Source organism: Pithys albifrons, chromosome 2, assembly GCF_047495875.1.
Source record: "Pithys albifrons albifrons isolate INPA30051 chromosome 2, PitAlb_v1, whole genome shotgun sequence".
Lineage (NCBI taxonomy): Eukaryota > Metazoa > Chordata > Aves > Passeriformes > Thamnophilidae > Pithys > Pithys albifrons.
The window spans coordinates 58,919,803-58,935,519 of NC_092459.1; the positions used below are offsets into that span (position 1 = coordinate 58,919,803).

The 15,717-nt window shown below is 39.1% G+C and overlaps 1 protein-coding gene across 1 annotated transcript; it reads left to right on the plus strand.

The window, feature by feature from the left end:
* The first annotated feature begins 2,272 nt into the window (after window positions 1-2,272).
* On the plus strand, window positions 2,273-10,394 carry SMIM28 (small integral membrane protein 28). Its single transcript, XM_071547938.1, has 2 exons — window positions 2,273-2,622; window positions 9,138-10,394. The coding sequence occupies exons 1-2, from the start codon at window positions 2,512-2,514 to the stop codon at window positions 9,555-9,557; spliced, it is 531 nt and encodes a 176-aa protein (XP_071404039.1). The 5' UTR covers window positions 2,273-2,511; the 3' UTR covers window positions 9,558-10,394.
* The last annotated feature ends 5,323 nt before the right edge of the window (window positions 10,395-15,717 follow it).

Sequence of the window (15,717 nt, forward strand, 5' to 3'; positions counted from 1 at the left end):
TACAGCATGCCCAAGCAACAATGGTATTTATGAGCTCCTTGTGAGAAGGAAAAGTAAGTGTCACGTGTGCCCCACAAGACTGGCAGAAATCTGCAAGAGATTTGCCATTACAAATGCTGTCTCAAGTGGTACTGTTTCAGTTCTGCGCAAGAGCAGATGTGCTCTACAAATGCAGTGTGTCAAAGGGTCATCCAACCACTAGAAGAAACACAGTATCCCCATAACACTAATTTTGCTGCTGGGTCCACTGACAATATAAAAAGTCATAGAGACAATCATTATTTTACATTCTAATTACCTGCATGACAAAGGCCCGTGCATTTCCTCAAATTCCCGTTTGGCCTCAAGTCTACAAAATTAAATCTTTCTTAAAAATTTTCCAGAGGTCAAGAATTCAAAGCAGCACTTGGAAAATCAGGTCAATGAGTCTTAGAAATGCACATCTTGTTTTTTTTTTTCCTGAATTCATCTAACTAGAATCCAGAGGTGCCAAACATTGTGTTTATACTTTAAGAAGATGTAATTTTTTACTTCTCCTCATTATTCATGCACAGTCCCAAAGCAAATTTATATCACATTTCTAAAAATAGCATTAATAATCTTAGGGGCTGCATTAAAACCCTAATTAAGATAGTATATGAATGTTTCCTGCTTGAACATGAGATTATAGATTTATGCCACACACTCACAAGACTCCCGAAGGAACTTATTTTCATAGCACCAGTTTGGGAAAGATGCTCATAATTCTTGCTTCCATACAAGGTATTGAGACATCAAGTCAGAAGTATTTCACTACCTTGGTATGACCTGTTAAACCACGCTTAGGACTCAGCTTCTCAGTGGATATTGTAAACCACAGTATAGCTCCTCTGGATCTGGTTGCAGCTGGAAACTCTCACCAGCTCTGAAAGCACTCTCCAAGATGAGAAATGAGGCACTGAGAAAGGGAGTAGTCTTCTCACAAGCATGCAAAGGCTTTGCTGAAATGAGCCTTTTAGCTTCACACAGGATCTCCTGAGCAGTAGCAAGAGGGGGAGTTGGTTTCCAACAAACAATGCAGCTGCTTCAGCACCAAGACCAGCCCTTCATGCAATGTTGTGGCTCCCTATCCACTGCTCACGTGGCAACTTCAATAACAAAACAGGACAGATTTATCAAACTATTTCCTCTCTCTCCCACAGCCATGGTACACCTGCAGGGTAAATCCATCTTGAAGACACAGGGATCACAGTCACCTTCGAACTGGTTCTTCCAGAGTGCTCTTGTCAAACAGCAAGCAGTGACATTAACTGATTGCCATTGTTGGAGCTGCAGGAATAGAGCCTGTTGCTGCCAAACAGGCCTGCAATTTTCTGGGAGCCATGAGCTAAAAGAACAATTGATGAAAAGGAGTCCAAGCAGGAAGTAAGAGCTGGAGATTCTAACCCCAAGAGTGTACCAGCAGTATCAAACACAACTTTTGCCCAAACTGGTTAGCCTTGAGAAACCATGCAAAATGCACCACAGTTGAAAGGGATGTTACCAATAGCCTCTCCCTCTGCTCACAGCAAGGCAGAAAAAGACAACTCCAACTTTTCAGTAAGTTAAACCTTGATTCAATTTGCAACTTAGGTTAAATACTCCTCCCTTCAGAAGCTACCATACATCAGTGAAATGACTTTGTGTTGCCTTTTTTTTTTAATTAAACAGCTCAAAGTCTTCTAGCTGGAAACATCTGCCGTCTAACGAGTATCCTAGAAAGCTGTAAACGAGTCCTGATTTAACTGAACCGAAAACTCATTATTACGAAAAACAATCATACATTCTTGTAGTGACCAAAGCTTTCCTGGCAGAGCTCTCTCTCTGGATTTATCGTTAACATCTACATCTTAACATTGCTAAATAATTCAGTACAGCATTTAGATCTGTGTCCTTGCCTCTCTACTCAGAAACCACTCTCACTCTTTACAGGATGTTTCAGCAACAGGGAGGAAAAACCTGTCTGGCATGTAGTTCCTCCTCATGCTGTGTAACTGAGGGGGGAACCTCAGTTATCCTTTCACTCTCAACATAGAAGCACTGGGTTTATTTATTTTATTGGAAAAAGTGTTTATTAGACAACTAAATATAGAGCATTATTTATCCACACAGAGTCATGACCATGTGGGCTCAGATTCACATGCAAATTCCCCTTTTAATAATCCTAATGCAGGGAGCGCTCCAATCAGAACGCTATCAGCCCCAGCTCCCAGATACCTGATGCCAGCTTTGCTGGTAATGTAGGCCACTGAAGCAAATCCAGAGAGATTGAGTTGGAGGTGGAGAGAGGCTCTGAGATCTATTTGCTTGGCTTCCTGACGGCAAGGGGGTGTGTAACTTCTTTTTTTCTTTTCCCCTATAAAGGGGATATCATTTAAGAGGGATCATTAGCTGAGAACAGCCTGGCTGGGTCGAGGTTGGGAGGCGGGGACGCAGTTGCAAGCAGTGAAGCAAGGTGGAGGCACAAAGACAGAAGACCAGGTTAATGAAAGCATGAGGTGGCTCTTGGGCAGCAGCTTGAAAAGATTTGGACATGCTGACAGGGGAAATTATGACTGGCTAAACAGTGAACCAGGTGGGCCACTTCTGGAAACAGAGCTTCAGGTCTGTACCTTCTTGCTCGTCTCTGTGGCATGTCCTTTGACTTTGCATGTGTGTGTACATCTGTGTATAGTACAGTGAAAATACCTGGGTATTGGGACACATCAAAGCAGTACTGCTCAATTACATAGAGTCAGAACATTTATTTATTGCTGTTAAGTTGTTTTAAACACATTTGTGGGAAAAAATATTAGAAAATTTCTGTTGGGGTGGCAGGTAGGGAAGTTTAATTACTTCTTGCAAGCCTAATGAGTTTTGCTATTCCTTGATTTCCTTTCTCTTAAACGCATGTTTACGCTTTGGATCTGGTCCTGTGAAGCCTTCCTGCAGATGTTACAAGTCGGTAGCAGGCAGCAATGAACTCTTGTTCCCTAAGCTGTGTGCTGATTACTTCTGCGAGAGAGGATCACATGCAGGCGGGTGGGGGGAGGGAAGGAGCCCCCAGAGATGAAAATACAGCCTGCCTTTCTGCCTTTGTCTGGGATACAGCGAAAGGATTTCTCTGATCAAAAATAATAATTTAAGGTGCACATACATCCCCAGTAAATATCTGAGTTAAGTAGCATTAGCAAATGAACTGGCCACTTAGCTGAGATACGAAGTGTACTGTTGCACAATAAAAGGGAGTAGAGTGCATGTGGGTGTCAGAACAGGAGAAAAAGTCTTTAATGATTCTACAATTTTAACAAAGTCTACCTCAGTAAGATTGCCAGAGTTAGAGTAGCAATGGCAATGTCTTCTCAACCTCGAGGCTGGTTTTATCTGACAGTGAGAAACAAATAGCATCTCTGTAGTAATTTTCCAAAAAGTATTTGAAAATTCTGTGTAAATATAGGCTCATTTCTAAATTATGTTTTATTATTAATCTATACAAAAACACATCAAAATGTTTTTCTATTTGCCAGAGTTATGGTTTTTCTTTTTACAAGCAATAGTGAATCAGCTTTAAGAAGTGGAATGGAGCTTGGAAAAGCACCTATGGGTGGACCATAGCTTAATGACTTCAAAGCAGATTTTGTTCCAAATTCACTTAAAACATTTCAGAAGTATCAGTTTCCTGATTCAGCTTCAAAAGTTATTAGTATAAATATGATTTATATTAATAGAAATAATTTTAATAGAGTCCTAAGTACTAACAACATAATAAATATTAGCATCAATCAGTCACTTCAATGGGAATTTCAGTAAGCAAAATAAACTTTCATTTTTCTATCCTTACACCAGAGCTTTCTTTAAACTCATATTTGGCCTTATTAGGTCATTCTCTCCCAAGCCAGGTAGAACCCCTCTTTTGTCTAGGCACAGGATTCAGCTCCAAACCCATTCCATTACTCATCATGGATATACCACACAGCTCCACACTGCATTTTATTCTTTTATCAACAGGCACGCGTAAAAGCTCATCTTAGCTGATATGGGTCACATAATCTGTAAGCTGTACATGCTCAGCATGTTAAAAAAAACATAGGCAGATTACTAATGAAAGGCGTTACTACTTCTAGTCTGTGCTCAGTGTTTGGGAAAACTGACACTCTACTTCAGTCCCTACAAATATATAAATGAAAGGGAGAGAATAAACATGAGCTTACAATGGCCAAACCATCCTACCAAGAATCAGTTCTGGGAAAACAGGACTTTTTAGAAACACAATCCCTTTTACTACCATGTCCTCTTCTGCCTTTCTCTATTTTATAAAGGATATTTTCCCTGCATTCATGTGTCTATAATTTATTTCATGCTGGAATTCAGAGCCTTATTCTTGTCAATTACAAATCTGACAATAGCTGCTTGTAATGACACAGGCAGAGCATGCTGATCTCCAGTGAAGCAGCATCAAACCAAACCAGTCAAGAAAACACTGCCAAATAATGCCCTTAGTCACTTCATATGCCTGGTTTGGAAACTTTCAGATGTTAAACAGCAGATGATTTTACTTTATATATGTTCTGCAGTTGGTTTACTTTCATTTGAATTAATGAAGATTCAGTTTGATTTTCAGATAATTTTATTTTCCAGTTCTGGCAGCTATTCCTGTTACTATGCACAGTGGTTTCTTTTCTAGTTTTAGAGCTTCAGTTTTAGAGGTTAGTTTTAGTTCAGTTTAGAACTTTAGTTATAGTTTAGAATTTCAAAGTAATTTTTTAAAATTTACTGATCTTTGATTCATTGCATTAAAATTTCTGCTTTTAGTGCAATTTTTTAAATGCATATAAGATTTTTCCAGGTCTGTATGTCAAGATTTGTGCAATATTCTTCAGTAGCCTCTTTGTAAGGCATTGCAGAAGTAAGAGCAAAACCACAGAAAAAAAGGGACTAATATTGATCAATTGTCTCCCAATAAATTTTATATACATACAGATTTACCTACAAGAAGTTCATCAGCTTTTTCAATTACATGCCAAAGTAAAATTAGTCCATGTAAAGTATTTGGCAGGAGACTGTTTCAAAATGGATATATAACTCCCTGTTCAGGTTTTTAGCATCTGTAGGGCAGTATTAACTTGTTAAAAACTATTTCAATTCAAATAATACACTAAGTAGCCTACAAATTATTTCACTCAGATAGAAAAGGCTTAACATTAACTGTGTTTAAAAAGCTGTGAAGCATTTGAAACATGACTGAGGAAAACTGGTCCTTACTGTAACCTGTTAGCATGCACAAAAACATATTGCCCAATACTTAATCCTACCTGCTTCACATGCTACTATTTTACAGATTGTAGCAAGATACACAATGCTCTTTCACAACTATACAGGACATTGGTATTCACTTCCTTGCTAGCCATTCAGTGTGCTACTTTCCCCGCCTTTCTCAACATGCTGCTCAGGTTCTAATTTACTGCATCTTCTTCAAAAAAACAAATTTATTATGTCTCCTTTTGCACACATTACACATGTGCCTACACTATCTGTTGAGTCTTTATTTTTAATAGAATAGGATAAAATAGGAGTAATTCAGTTGGAAGGAACTTGCAATGAAAATCTAGTCCAACCATCTGACCACTTCAGGGAGTACAAGAGGATATGAAATGTTTCATAATAACCAATGTAATTTTTGCTCAGATCCCTCAGTGCAATAAAGTAGTTGCAGGTTCAGGGCACTGCTCTTTCATCTTCAGAGACAGCAACACAGATGCAGAATTTCTGCAGACAAGACTTGGTGATCTCAACCCAGGCACTCCAAGTGACGTCTAACCAATGAGTAATCCACAACAAACACCTCTGCTGAGCTGCCTTGTCCCTCCACAAGACCACTCAGTAACAGATACAGAAACACAGATCACCAGGAGAGCATTCACTGACCCACACTAGCAGGCGGTCCTTTCACTACCCCCAGTCTTCTGACTCAGTTACTACATACCCTACACATCCTGCAACACAGTACCCTGAACTATTGTAGCCTTCTCCCCTAAGCAATCTATCGCAACCCTGAGTAGGCACTTTGTACACAATAACATAATTAAAAATTATATGCATTGCAGAACAAATTGCCAGATTTCCAAAATGCTGGCATTTATTCAGCCTTGAGAGCTTGGGTTTGCAACTTGAGAAGCAATGGTATAGATTACTCTTGGAGAGCCTTCAGGCCAGTAACCCACTGACATCCTAAGCTGTCCTTTTGTACCTGCTTCACAGACTGTGGCCTGAGATATCTCATACTACAAATAGTTTCACTTCTTCCATTTTTTTACCATTAAATGCAAACTTTCCCCTACAAAAATAATATGTTTTACACATTTCTCTTGATGGGTGTTTCTTTACAAGGCCAAAGACTGCCAGGTTCCAGTTAAGGCTTTGGATCAAAGTATTTCCCTGAGACCCAAGACTATTTGTTATTTCCTTCCATCAACCTTAAGCTTTTCCTTCCTTTCCCTGCCTCACATTTTTTCACTAGCCCCTTCTTTTTCTCTCCTTATGCAAAAAGAATGGGACTGGTGCAGTGAGAATCTTGTTCCTCAGATCTCTTCTCAGTCCTATCCAGTCCTGCTGCCCTCATTCTTGGTTCCCTTTTGGTTCTCCTCCCCACAGTTTTATAGCTTGACCTCAGAAGCCAAGGCTCTCCTTCCACACTGCTGCAGAATTCTGATCTGTACCCTTCTACACTCTGCCCACCCCTGAGGAGCTCACAGCTCCTAACTTCAGAAACATCAGTTCTCATCCTGTGCTTCAAATACACATCCAACCCACAGGAGTCTCCTGTGTCTCCCTGCCATCCTGTGGACCTCTGAAAGCCAGTATTTGTAACAGGTGATGTCTTATAATGGGATGTGTCAGGAAACCATAACACTAGTCTGTGCTTCCAGTAGCACATGAAGGATATGTTGTCCTTGGCCACTATTTAACACACGAATATTCTTTCAGTGAAATTTATAGGGAATCAGCACCAAGTTTAAAGGATAATCAGGGTTTTATATACCTTTTACTAATCTCACTGGCAATCTCACTTGGTGTCCTCACAAACCACCAGAATACTGTACAGATCCCAGATCCTAAGAACAGCATTTAACCTGGCCAAAAGCCTGTTCCCTACAAATTAAATCCAAAACTTGGACTTGGATCTCAAAAATACGCTCTTCACTGATCATGAATAATGCTGTCCAATATAAGCTCAGCTCATCTAAATATTTACTGTAACACATCAGTATCAGTGAGTCTCCATATATGCAGTGCACAAACATAATACTGAATATTTTTTCTCATTTTCTAATGAAGTGTTTTATGCACCTCATAAGACATACTAAAAACCCATTAACAAACTTGGAAAAAAATCTCCTCATTTTAAGAAAATTACATAATGCCTGTATTAGAATAGTTGGAACAGTCTCTTTCAACTCTGCTCTTTTCTGTAGCCCATTTAAGAGTCAGGTAGGACAACAGCTTGTACTGCCAGAAACTCTTAAATAAAAAATGATCAGCAAATATACAAGTGTTTTCAGTACGCATTTTTTGGGTAAAAGAGAGCTGGGGATAAAAAAAAGCTTAATAGCTAATCCACAAAAATTTCAATATATTTTAAAATTACTTTAATGGGTTTGGCTTCAGACCCACAGTATCTTAGGGAAAAAGAAAAAAATAAAAAGGCAGAAATCTCCCCTATGCTATTTGTTAGAAGTTAAAACCTATTTACTTTTTCTTAGGTATGAGCACATAATAAGAGTTTCATAGTATGGCAACAAAGCAGAGATGTTACAAATGCCTGGTAGATAACCAGTTGAATGTAGGTTACAGTGTGATTTTGTAGCTAGAAGAAAGACTACAATTCGTGAAAGAATAAGCATAGAAAGTTTTGTAGACTAAGAAGGGGCACTGGTGTTACTCCCCTGTTTCACAAAGTCATTGCTGCAAACAGCCTCTTGGCATCCCTGCTTCCAAGTGCTCTGAGGAAAGAGCCACTCAAGTTCTCCTAGTTTGAATAGGCACCTTCATTCAAAATAAAAGAAATCTGATCAACTGACTGGTTTAGTCTCACCAAACAAATGTGAAAAAGCCATATGATAGCATTCTTCAGGAACTTACAAAGAGAAAGATTTGATAATAAACAGTGTTATAGGGCTTGGACTTTCCTCCCTCTCTAGTCTAGACTCTGAATGAGTTCCAGTTAGTAGAAGCTACAGCTAGAGAGTGTCATACTGGAAACAAGATATATTAAACTTTAAAACTAAAGCTATTACAACAGAATAGAACAAATGGCTTTCTTGCTTTTGTCTGTTGGATTTTTAGTAGCTTGTAACTCCAGTTAATATTACAGCACAATTTAAAAGCTGTGGGACAGAGCCTTTTGTTCTACATGCTGCAGAAAATAAAGCTGACAGCTAACAGTCACAAATATTATTACTCTTACATCACAAGTCCTTTTACCATAGGGACTTTTCCGTTTTACACAGGGAAATGATTCTTGGAAAGCTGGAAGCACAAGCTCAAGAAAGAGCCCCAGTCCAGGCTGTCCTGACACACTGTGTCAGGGTCTGGCCTGTAAAGTTAGAACAGCCCAAAGAACAGGTATTGTAAGCAATGGGCCCTCTTTAAAAGAGCTAGTTGTCATAACATTTGTCCTTTTAACAGTTTTCCAAATACAAAGAAACAACACTAGATGGTGGATCACCTGGATCATCTGCAAGTCAGTGTTCTTACAAGTTTTAAAAGCTTGACTGATCTCCTGCAAAGTGGACTGGTCCCTCTATAACCCAAGAGTAATAAAATGTCAAACAAAATTACATACATTTCCAGGTTGTTGGGTGTTTCCCAGTTGGAGAAAGGGTTTCCTAGAAATGCAACACTCTTTGCAACTTCTCCATTTCTTTTGTCTCTACTTGTGATTTGTTTTCATAAGACAGCAAATAGAATTTGGCAGTTCAGAAATCTGCAAAACATATTGCTTGAATGACATTAGTGCAGACAGAAAGCAAATTGGAAAAGCAGCTGCTGTATCATAAGGGAGGAGATGGAGAACATATGTTTGCTCTCTGATTAAGAGGTCTCCAGGAATCCAACACACTACCTATTTGCTTTGATTACAGAGCAGACAACAGACAAGTTCAACCAAAGATGATGTAGAACCATTTCTCTGCATCATATTGCCTGCCACCATGATGCTCTTCCTGGCATTCCTGCTGCTCTTCCTGTATCGCCGTTGCCAGCATCCCACTCAGCAGGGACAGATCTTCAGCATCGATCTCCCTGAGGCCCTGCCTGAACACGATGTGTCCAATTTCCTTTCTGCACTTCCGTGGAACAGTGAACAGAGTTTCCACTACTCCACACTGCTCCCTGATGCCACATTCCTCTCTGTGTGTTTGCCTCCATCATATGAGGAGGCCACCATGAAGACTTGCATGGAAGAGGCTCACATTGAGCTCTCTCCAGACCCAGTGCCTCCTTACGAAGAGAGCACACTGCAGACCAGCAGCACCAATACACTTCCAATGGCAGCACCTTAACTGCAGCATGCTGCCCCTCAAGGTACAAAGGTAGAACTGCTATGGCCTTTAAAATTCGTGTAAAGATTCCAAATGAGGCACCAAACCAATGAATTTACAAAGGAAGAAACTTGAAGTAACTGGGAATGGGTGTCTTCTCCATGTCCTAGGATTGTCTACCTTCCATTTTTGGCAACTGCACACATGGTGTAGCACCAAATCCAACCCAGACTGGTAACATGGGTGTTCCAGTTAACAAACATGTCATCCAAGAATTAAACTTAAGGAAAGTTGGAAATCTGTTCCTCTGCCATCCCTCAGCTATAAGGAAATTTCAATAATGCTATAGATTCACCTGTCAGAAAAAGGGCTTTTAGAACATACCTATGCCAGTTTGGGTTTTTTTCTTTTTTAGGTGTTTATTTTCAATTGAGTTTTTGAAAAGCTGAGTCACTCCATCTGTGTGTGTTAACATTACATCATTCTGCAGTGCTCTGGAAGCAAGGACCAAGGGTTGGACTTGATGATCTCAGAGATCTTTTCCAACCCAATTGATTCTATGATTCAACAACTCTCAGGAAAGCAAATAAATATATAACATCTATAAAATTTCCAGCAACTGTCCCCAAAGGTTCAAATGTGCACTGTGGATACAGGCTGCCTTTTCTCACAGTTGAACAACGAGGACGACCAGAGATCAGATTATTCTGGGAATGGAAGACTCCATATATGAGCACACTCACACTGTTGCTGCAAGCTACCTGCCAAGGCCTGCAAGGTCCCCACATTCCAGACTACTCACTTGACTTCTTTTCCAGCTTACAAGGCTAAAATAATAAACTGTGTGACTTGTTTGGTGCAGTGTGTAAAAGAGTTGAAGAAAACTTAATAAATTCAAATGCACCAAAAAAATCTGGTCTGTATTTCAAAACAGCATTGTAATCCTTTACCCTTCATCACTAGGGCTAAGTAAAGCTAATTCAAGTGTGTTGGTAGCAGTGGCTCTGAAGGTTTGCACATGCATACTTTTAGACAATGATGTGTGTTACCTTTAATTATTTCTTACAGGATACCATTTTCAATATTTTGAGAGATGCTCTTGTTACAGAAGGTGGTTACTACAGATCCTGACAGTCTCCAAAGCTATGTTGTCAAGCCACAGACAAATGTAATACCATGAAATAGTTGACACCTGCAAGGAAGGAGCTGTCATGACAGCTGTGTGCACTCTTGGTGTAACTAAGAAACTCAAAAGCTACACTGACCTGCACTCTGTGATCTCAGTGACTGTCAGGATGTGTCAGTATCAACCAGTCCTGCTTTTTGAACTTACCAGATTCCCTGGAAAAAACCCAACAAGACAAACAATACAGTAATGGAGGACAAAATCATACTATACAGCAGAAAAAAGACCACTCCCAAGCTGCAAGATACAATCCAGGTCAAAACTTAGTTGCCACTCATACATTTCTCTTATAACTAGAAAAAAACCCCTGCCTTTTATAATTCGGAAATGGGATTATTTTCTTAGACTATAATTTTGAGATCATTCCTTTTCTAATGTTCCATTTTGCTCATCAAACTGCAGCAGCAGATGTTTTGAAAAAATCCAAATTCAATCAACCATTTTTCTTTTCAGACTGCCTCTGAGAACAGTTCCTGGTATTTGTTGGTGCATTTGAAAGTACTATATCCTATTATTGGATAACTCTCAAGTCCTGCTTTAGACAAATAGTTTCTGATTGCTTGCATTATTATAGAAAATTAACGGACACTTACTCAATTTCAAATTCACTGAAACACTGCCATGACTTAAATTCTTCTTTCTAGTAGACTGCTTTTTATTCCATTTCATTCCAACACAGATTTGTCTAGTCTGGCATGTTAATTGTTCCTAGTGGCTTTCAACCTAACCAGTATCTCTACTCTTAAATCCCCACCCCAAAGAGAAAGTCCACCAAAACAAGAAGAGAATGTTTCTCGTGGAAACAGATTGAAAATAAACTTCCATTGCCTAGAAGCTACCTCTGATCACATCAACCTGTGGTGACACACATCTCAGGAACTGCAGTGTTACTAGTGTTAGTGCTACTGCTTGGGAGCAGCTGTCAGATCCTTAGGGCAAGCACCTTCTGCATCCAAGTGGGGAGCTCACGACCTAAAATGAACTCATGCCTGGCAATACGGCAACCATAAGTGAAAAGGGAAAATCTTTAATTTTCTCAGCTCCAATAATCTGAGAGTTGAAGATTTTAGACTGAAGAGAGACATTAAGTTTTCAATTACATAAAAGACAACTGCAAACAAAGTAAAATAAGGGCCCCTCATGCCTACACCAATCTGTACTGGTACTACTGATCTTAAAGTGAAACAAGATTAAGTCAGAAAAGAAATTTCTAAAAGGGAAGTGCAGTGAAGCACTGGCAACACCATTTCTGGACACATAACAGAGGAACTTAGACAAAAATACGTTCACAGTGATGAAGGCTCCTAATTGAAGCAAGGGATGGATTGGATGTCTTCTCTGTGTTCTTTCCTGTTCCTATATCAAAAAAAATTTTTCTTCATCTTTTCCAAATTTTGCATGAAATCAGATAGCTGTTTTTTTGAAAATCTGATGCTATGAGATTTCATATACATCCAGAAATCACAGTAACACTGGCACTGTAGTTTATATCTATAAAGTTCTTTTTCTTTTTTGTGTAAATCTCATATCTGCTAGTACACATATAAAGACTTACAAGTTGTTAACTCCCCTAATGTGAAGGGCAACTGTATTTCAATTTTCTATTATGAAAATACTGAGAACTATGATGAGATTAATTATGTATATACAACCCCTTATTTATATTTAGTAGCAAACCATGGAACAATATGGGCCTCCTCATTAAGGAGACTTCAAAACCTTAGAAGGCAATCTCTGTGCTCGCCCTTTCTGTGAGAGCTGCCGAGTTCCTTACTGACATGGGTCCATTGCTCTGCAGACCAAGATGAATACACATCTTGCACACATGCCAGTTACTTGCTCAAAAGCAATACAGGTAATTTATACAAACTAGTTCTATTAAATATCCACTGAAAGTATTCAGTACTCATCTCCAATAATAATACAGTAACTTTATATTAGTAGAACATTCTGTCTCTCATTTTATTTGAAGGAAGGAAAGATGAGACAGCTCTTTGCAACCACAGTAGGAGCTCAGCAACTAACATCCTGGATAAAATTGATTCATGCCTGTGCATAGTCTGAGCATCTGGCACCTAATCTTTGCTAAGCTAAAAATTAACTGATGACTCACTGGTTTGTACTTGCCAATGATAAAATGTATTTTTTGAAACAGAGCAGTCATTACTCGGCCTTCTGAAGTAACTCTTGATCTAGGAAAGGCAGGATAAGCACTTCAATGCATACATTTCTCTTCAGAGAGATGCTCATTTGTAACAAACATCTTGACTAGAAATTTAGATTGCTTAATGAAATGGAATAATTATTAAAAATAAAAAAAATAAAGAAACAAACCCTGACAATCAAGTCAGAGTATCTTTATGATAGTACAATAATATCACAGTGGCCAAGAAACAGCTTCCCCCAAAATAAAACATTTGGCTTGATCTATGCTTTTAAAAATTTTGCTTAGGTCCCTATGCCAGTAAAACCTTCAAATACAGACACACAACTACGTTTGCCAGTACAAACTCCTCTAGTATGAACTATATATACTCTATTAGTAAAACTCTTACAAATGTAGATTTCATCTATATTGGAAGGTGAGTCAGCAGTCCTACTCTGGCTAAACACAAAACTGCAGCAACCCAGAAGCAGATTCACAAATCTGGCTTCAGAGGAGTCTATCTTACAGAGTGGCAATTGGCAAAGGTGACACCTACTGCTGTCCAGTTAAACCCACTGCATCCATACATCTGACAGTAAGCACACACTTAATTTAGCTGCTGGTTCCGTCAAGGGCACAGAAGCTAATGGGTAGTAGTGGTCCTTAAAACAGTCAGCTTAAGGATGAGAGCGAAAAAGCAAAGGCTTTAAAAATCACAACCTGTTTATTAGAAGAAGTGTGTAACACAGCTCTTTCTACTTTCCAGTTTCTTCTTCTTGAAGGCCTGTAAGTTTTGCATCCTGTGATTCCACTGCTAGCACCTCTCAGAAAGTTATTACTACAGATTAAACACAATTTATGCCAAAGAATAAAAAACAATAACACAATTTTTATACTGTTTAAGGCAACTTGAACATTTGACCTTCATTGAAACTACTTGATTACAACCATTTTGAGAGGATTTAAATAGTTGCTTTCCATACTGTATGAGGCCTTTTTTCAGCTTTGATATAGCTCCCAGAAAAACAATATTTCCCTGAGATAGTGTTATGAGGCAAGCAACCCCTCAACAGAAGGGATGACTTCTAGGCCACAGTCAATAAAACAGCAATAAATCGTGTAATGTAACTCAACACACTTAAAAGTATTTAAAAATACCTGTAACAAGCAGTGCCTGATACACCATGAGAAAGCAAGGTTCAGCATTCCAGATGTCTTCAGATGCAATTGCCTCTTTCATTGTGCTTCTCAAAGCTCACTCCCAAACTAACTTTAATTTGTAATAGGTTTTCACCTGTGGCCTGTTTTTTGCAGTGTAATTAAGAGGTTCTCAGGACTTAAAGGAGCCCTTAAGCAACCATTATGCAGCCAAAATTTAATTTTCTTGGTTAGTCTGGCTTATTTCAATTAGATGCTAGTGCTGCTTTTGACTTTGTTGAGGATTACTTGGCTGCTACCACCTGGCCTAGCCTTTCCAATCCCACAGGCAGCTGTGGTCTTTTCTAGTGCCCATCTGTGAGTAAAATTAACTCTTTCCAGTCCTCAGTGAGGAGAAAACAACTGAGACAAATAAAGACCATCTAGGGATAGGAACATATTTGTTTTTCCAGGTCTGTAAAGCACTTGGCCCATGGAGAGCTGCCCCCATTTCTAACAGGCTTCCTACAAAACAAACAGCATTGAGAACCAGTAGTGATCCTTCAGACATACTCTCTTTGGTCACGGTGCTAGGAGCCTACTACGTAGCTGAGAAAAAAGGGTGTGGTGGGTAGCAAGGTTTGCTCAGAGAACCAATCCAATGTCATATGATTACGTTGCATGGGGTCTCAGGGTCTCTTCTCTTACTGGCTTTTCCAGACTAGTATGGCCTCTCTGTGAAATCTGTATGAAATAATGTCAAAAATACAAAGTTTCCTTTGGTTTTGTGGAAACTCAAGTTTCAAGGAAAGTGACTATAATAGTGACCTCACCACAGTCGGTAGTATTCAACTCTTGTAAGACACACAAAATCCACACAGAAGAAAAGTTTCATAAAGACGGTGAGCATGTTATTGCAGTGTGCACTGTGCAATGCAGCAGAGCATCCAATAAGTCATTAAGGTACAGAAAAACTGGCATTTGTACTTTGTTGCCCACAGAACTATGGAAGACCAGTAAGTTATATTACATTTACTTGCAGAATTAAAGAAGCAAATGCAGCCTTTGACCAAGTCACTGAGACAGATACTTTCTTGGATTCTGTACTCTTTAGCTGTTCTACTCAAGTTTCTATGTGCCATTGAGCTGTTTTTACTTACCTGATCTTCTGAAAGAATAAAAATATTGAGTAAACAGTGAGCCTGGTGCACATCCACTGTGTCCACCTTTGCAGTCTTCCATTAATGCCACTCAAACACTAGGATGATGGGATTAATCTGTTGGAACTGGGTATCTTCACTGAAGAAAGAGAAGAAATGAGTGGGTCTTCCAGGTGTGGATTAATTTCTGTGGTGCTGCCAAGTGGTTTGTGACCCTGTAATCCAAAGGGAATCTCAAGAATAATAAAGTTGGTAAATCAGTACCTACTTTCCTGAATTAGGGAATTGACTTTTCATTTTCATCAACTTAATCATGTGATGCCTGGAGACAAAAACCTGGTCTTAATTAGCTGTTATACAGCAAAAATCATTATCCTCTTACCATACATGTTCACTGGGGTAACTCTTATGCAAAACCCTTACATTTTTCTTTTTTTTTTTCTTACCAAGGCACAATTTATGTCAATTGTATCTCACCAGATTACACATTTTCCCTACTTGGTTGTGTGAGTCAGCACAGGAGGGACACAGGAAAAATCACAAAACCACAGA

Bases quoted from the DNA above. Each gene is read 5' to 3' on its own strand.
- SMIM28 (XM_071547938.1), top strand. From the start codon at position 2,512: ATGAGGTGGCTCTTGGGCAGCAGCTTGAAAAGATTTGGACATGCTGAC. The intron at 2,623-9,137 runs GTCTGTACCTTC...CTTTGATTACAG, and splicing joins TTCTGGAAACAGAGCTTCAG to AGCAGACAACAGACAAGTTC.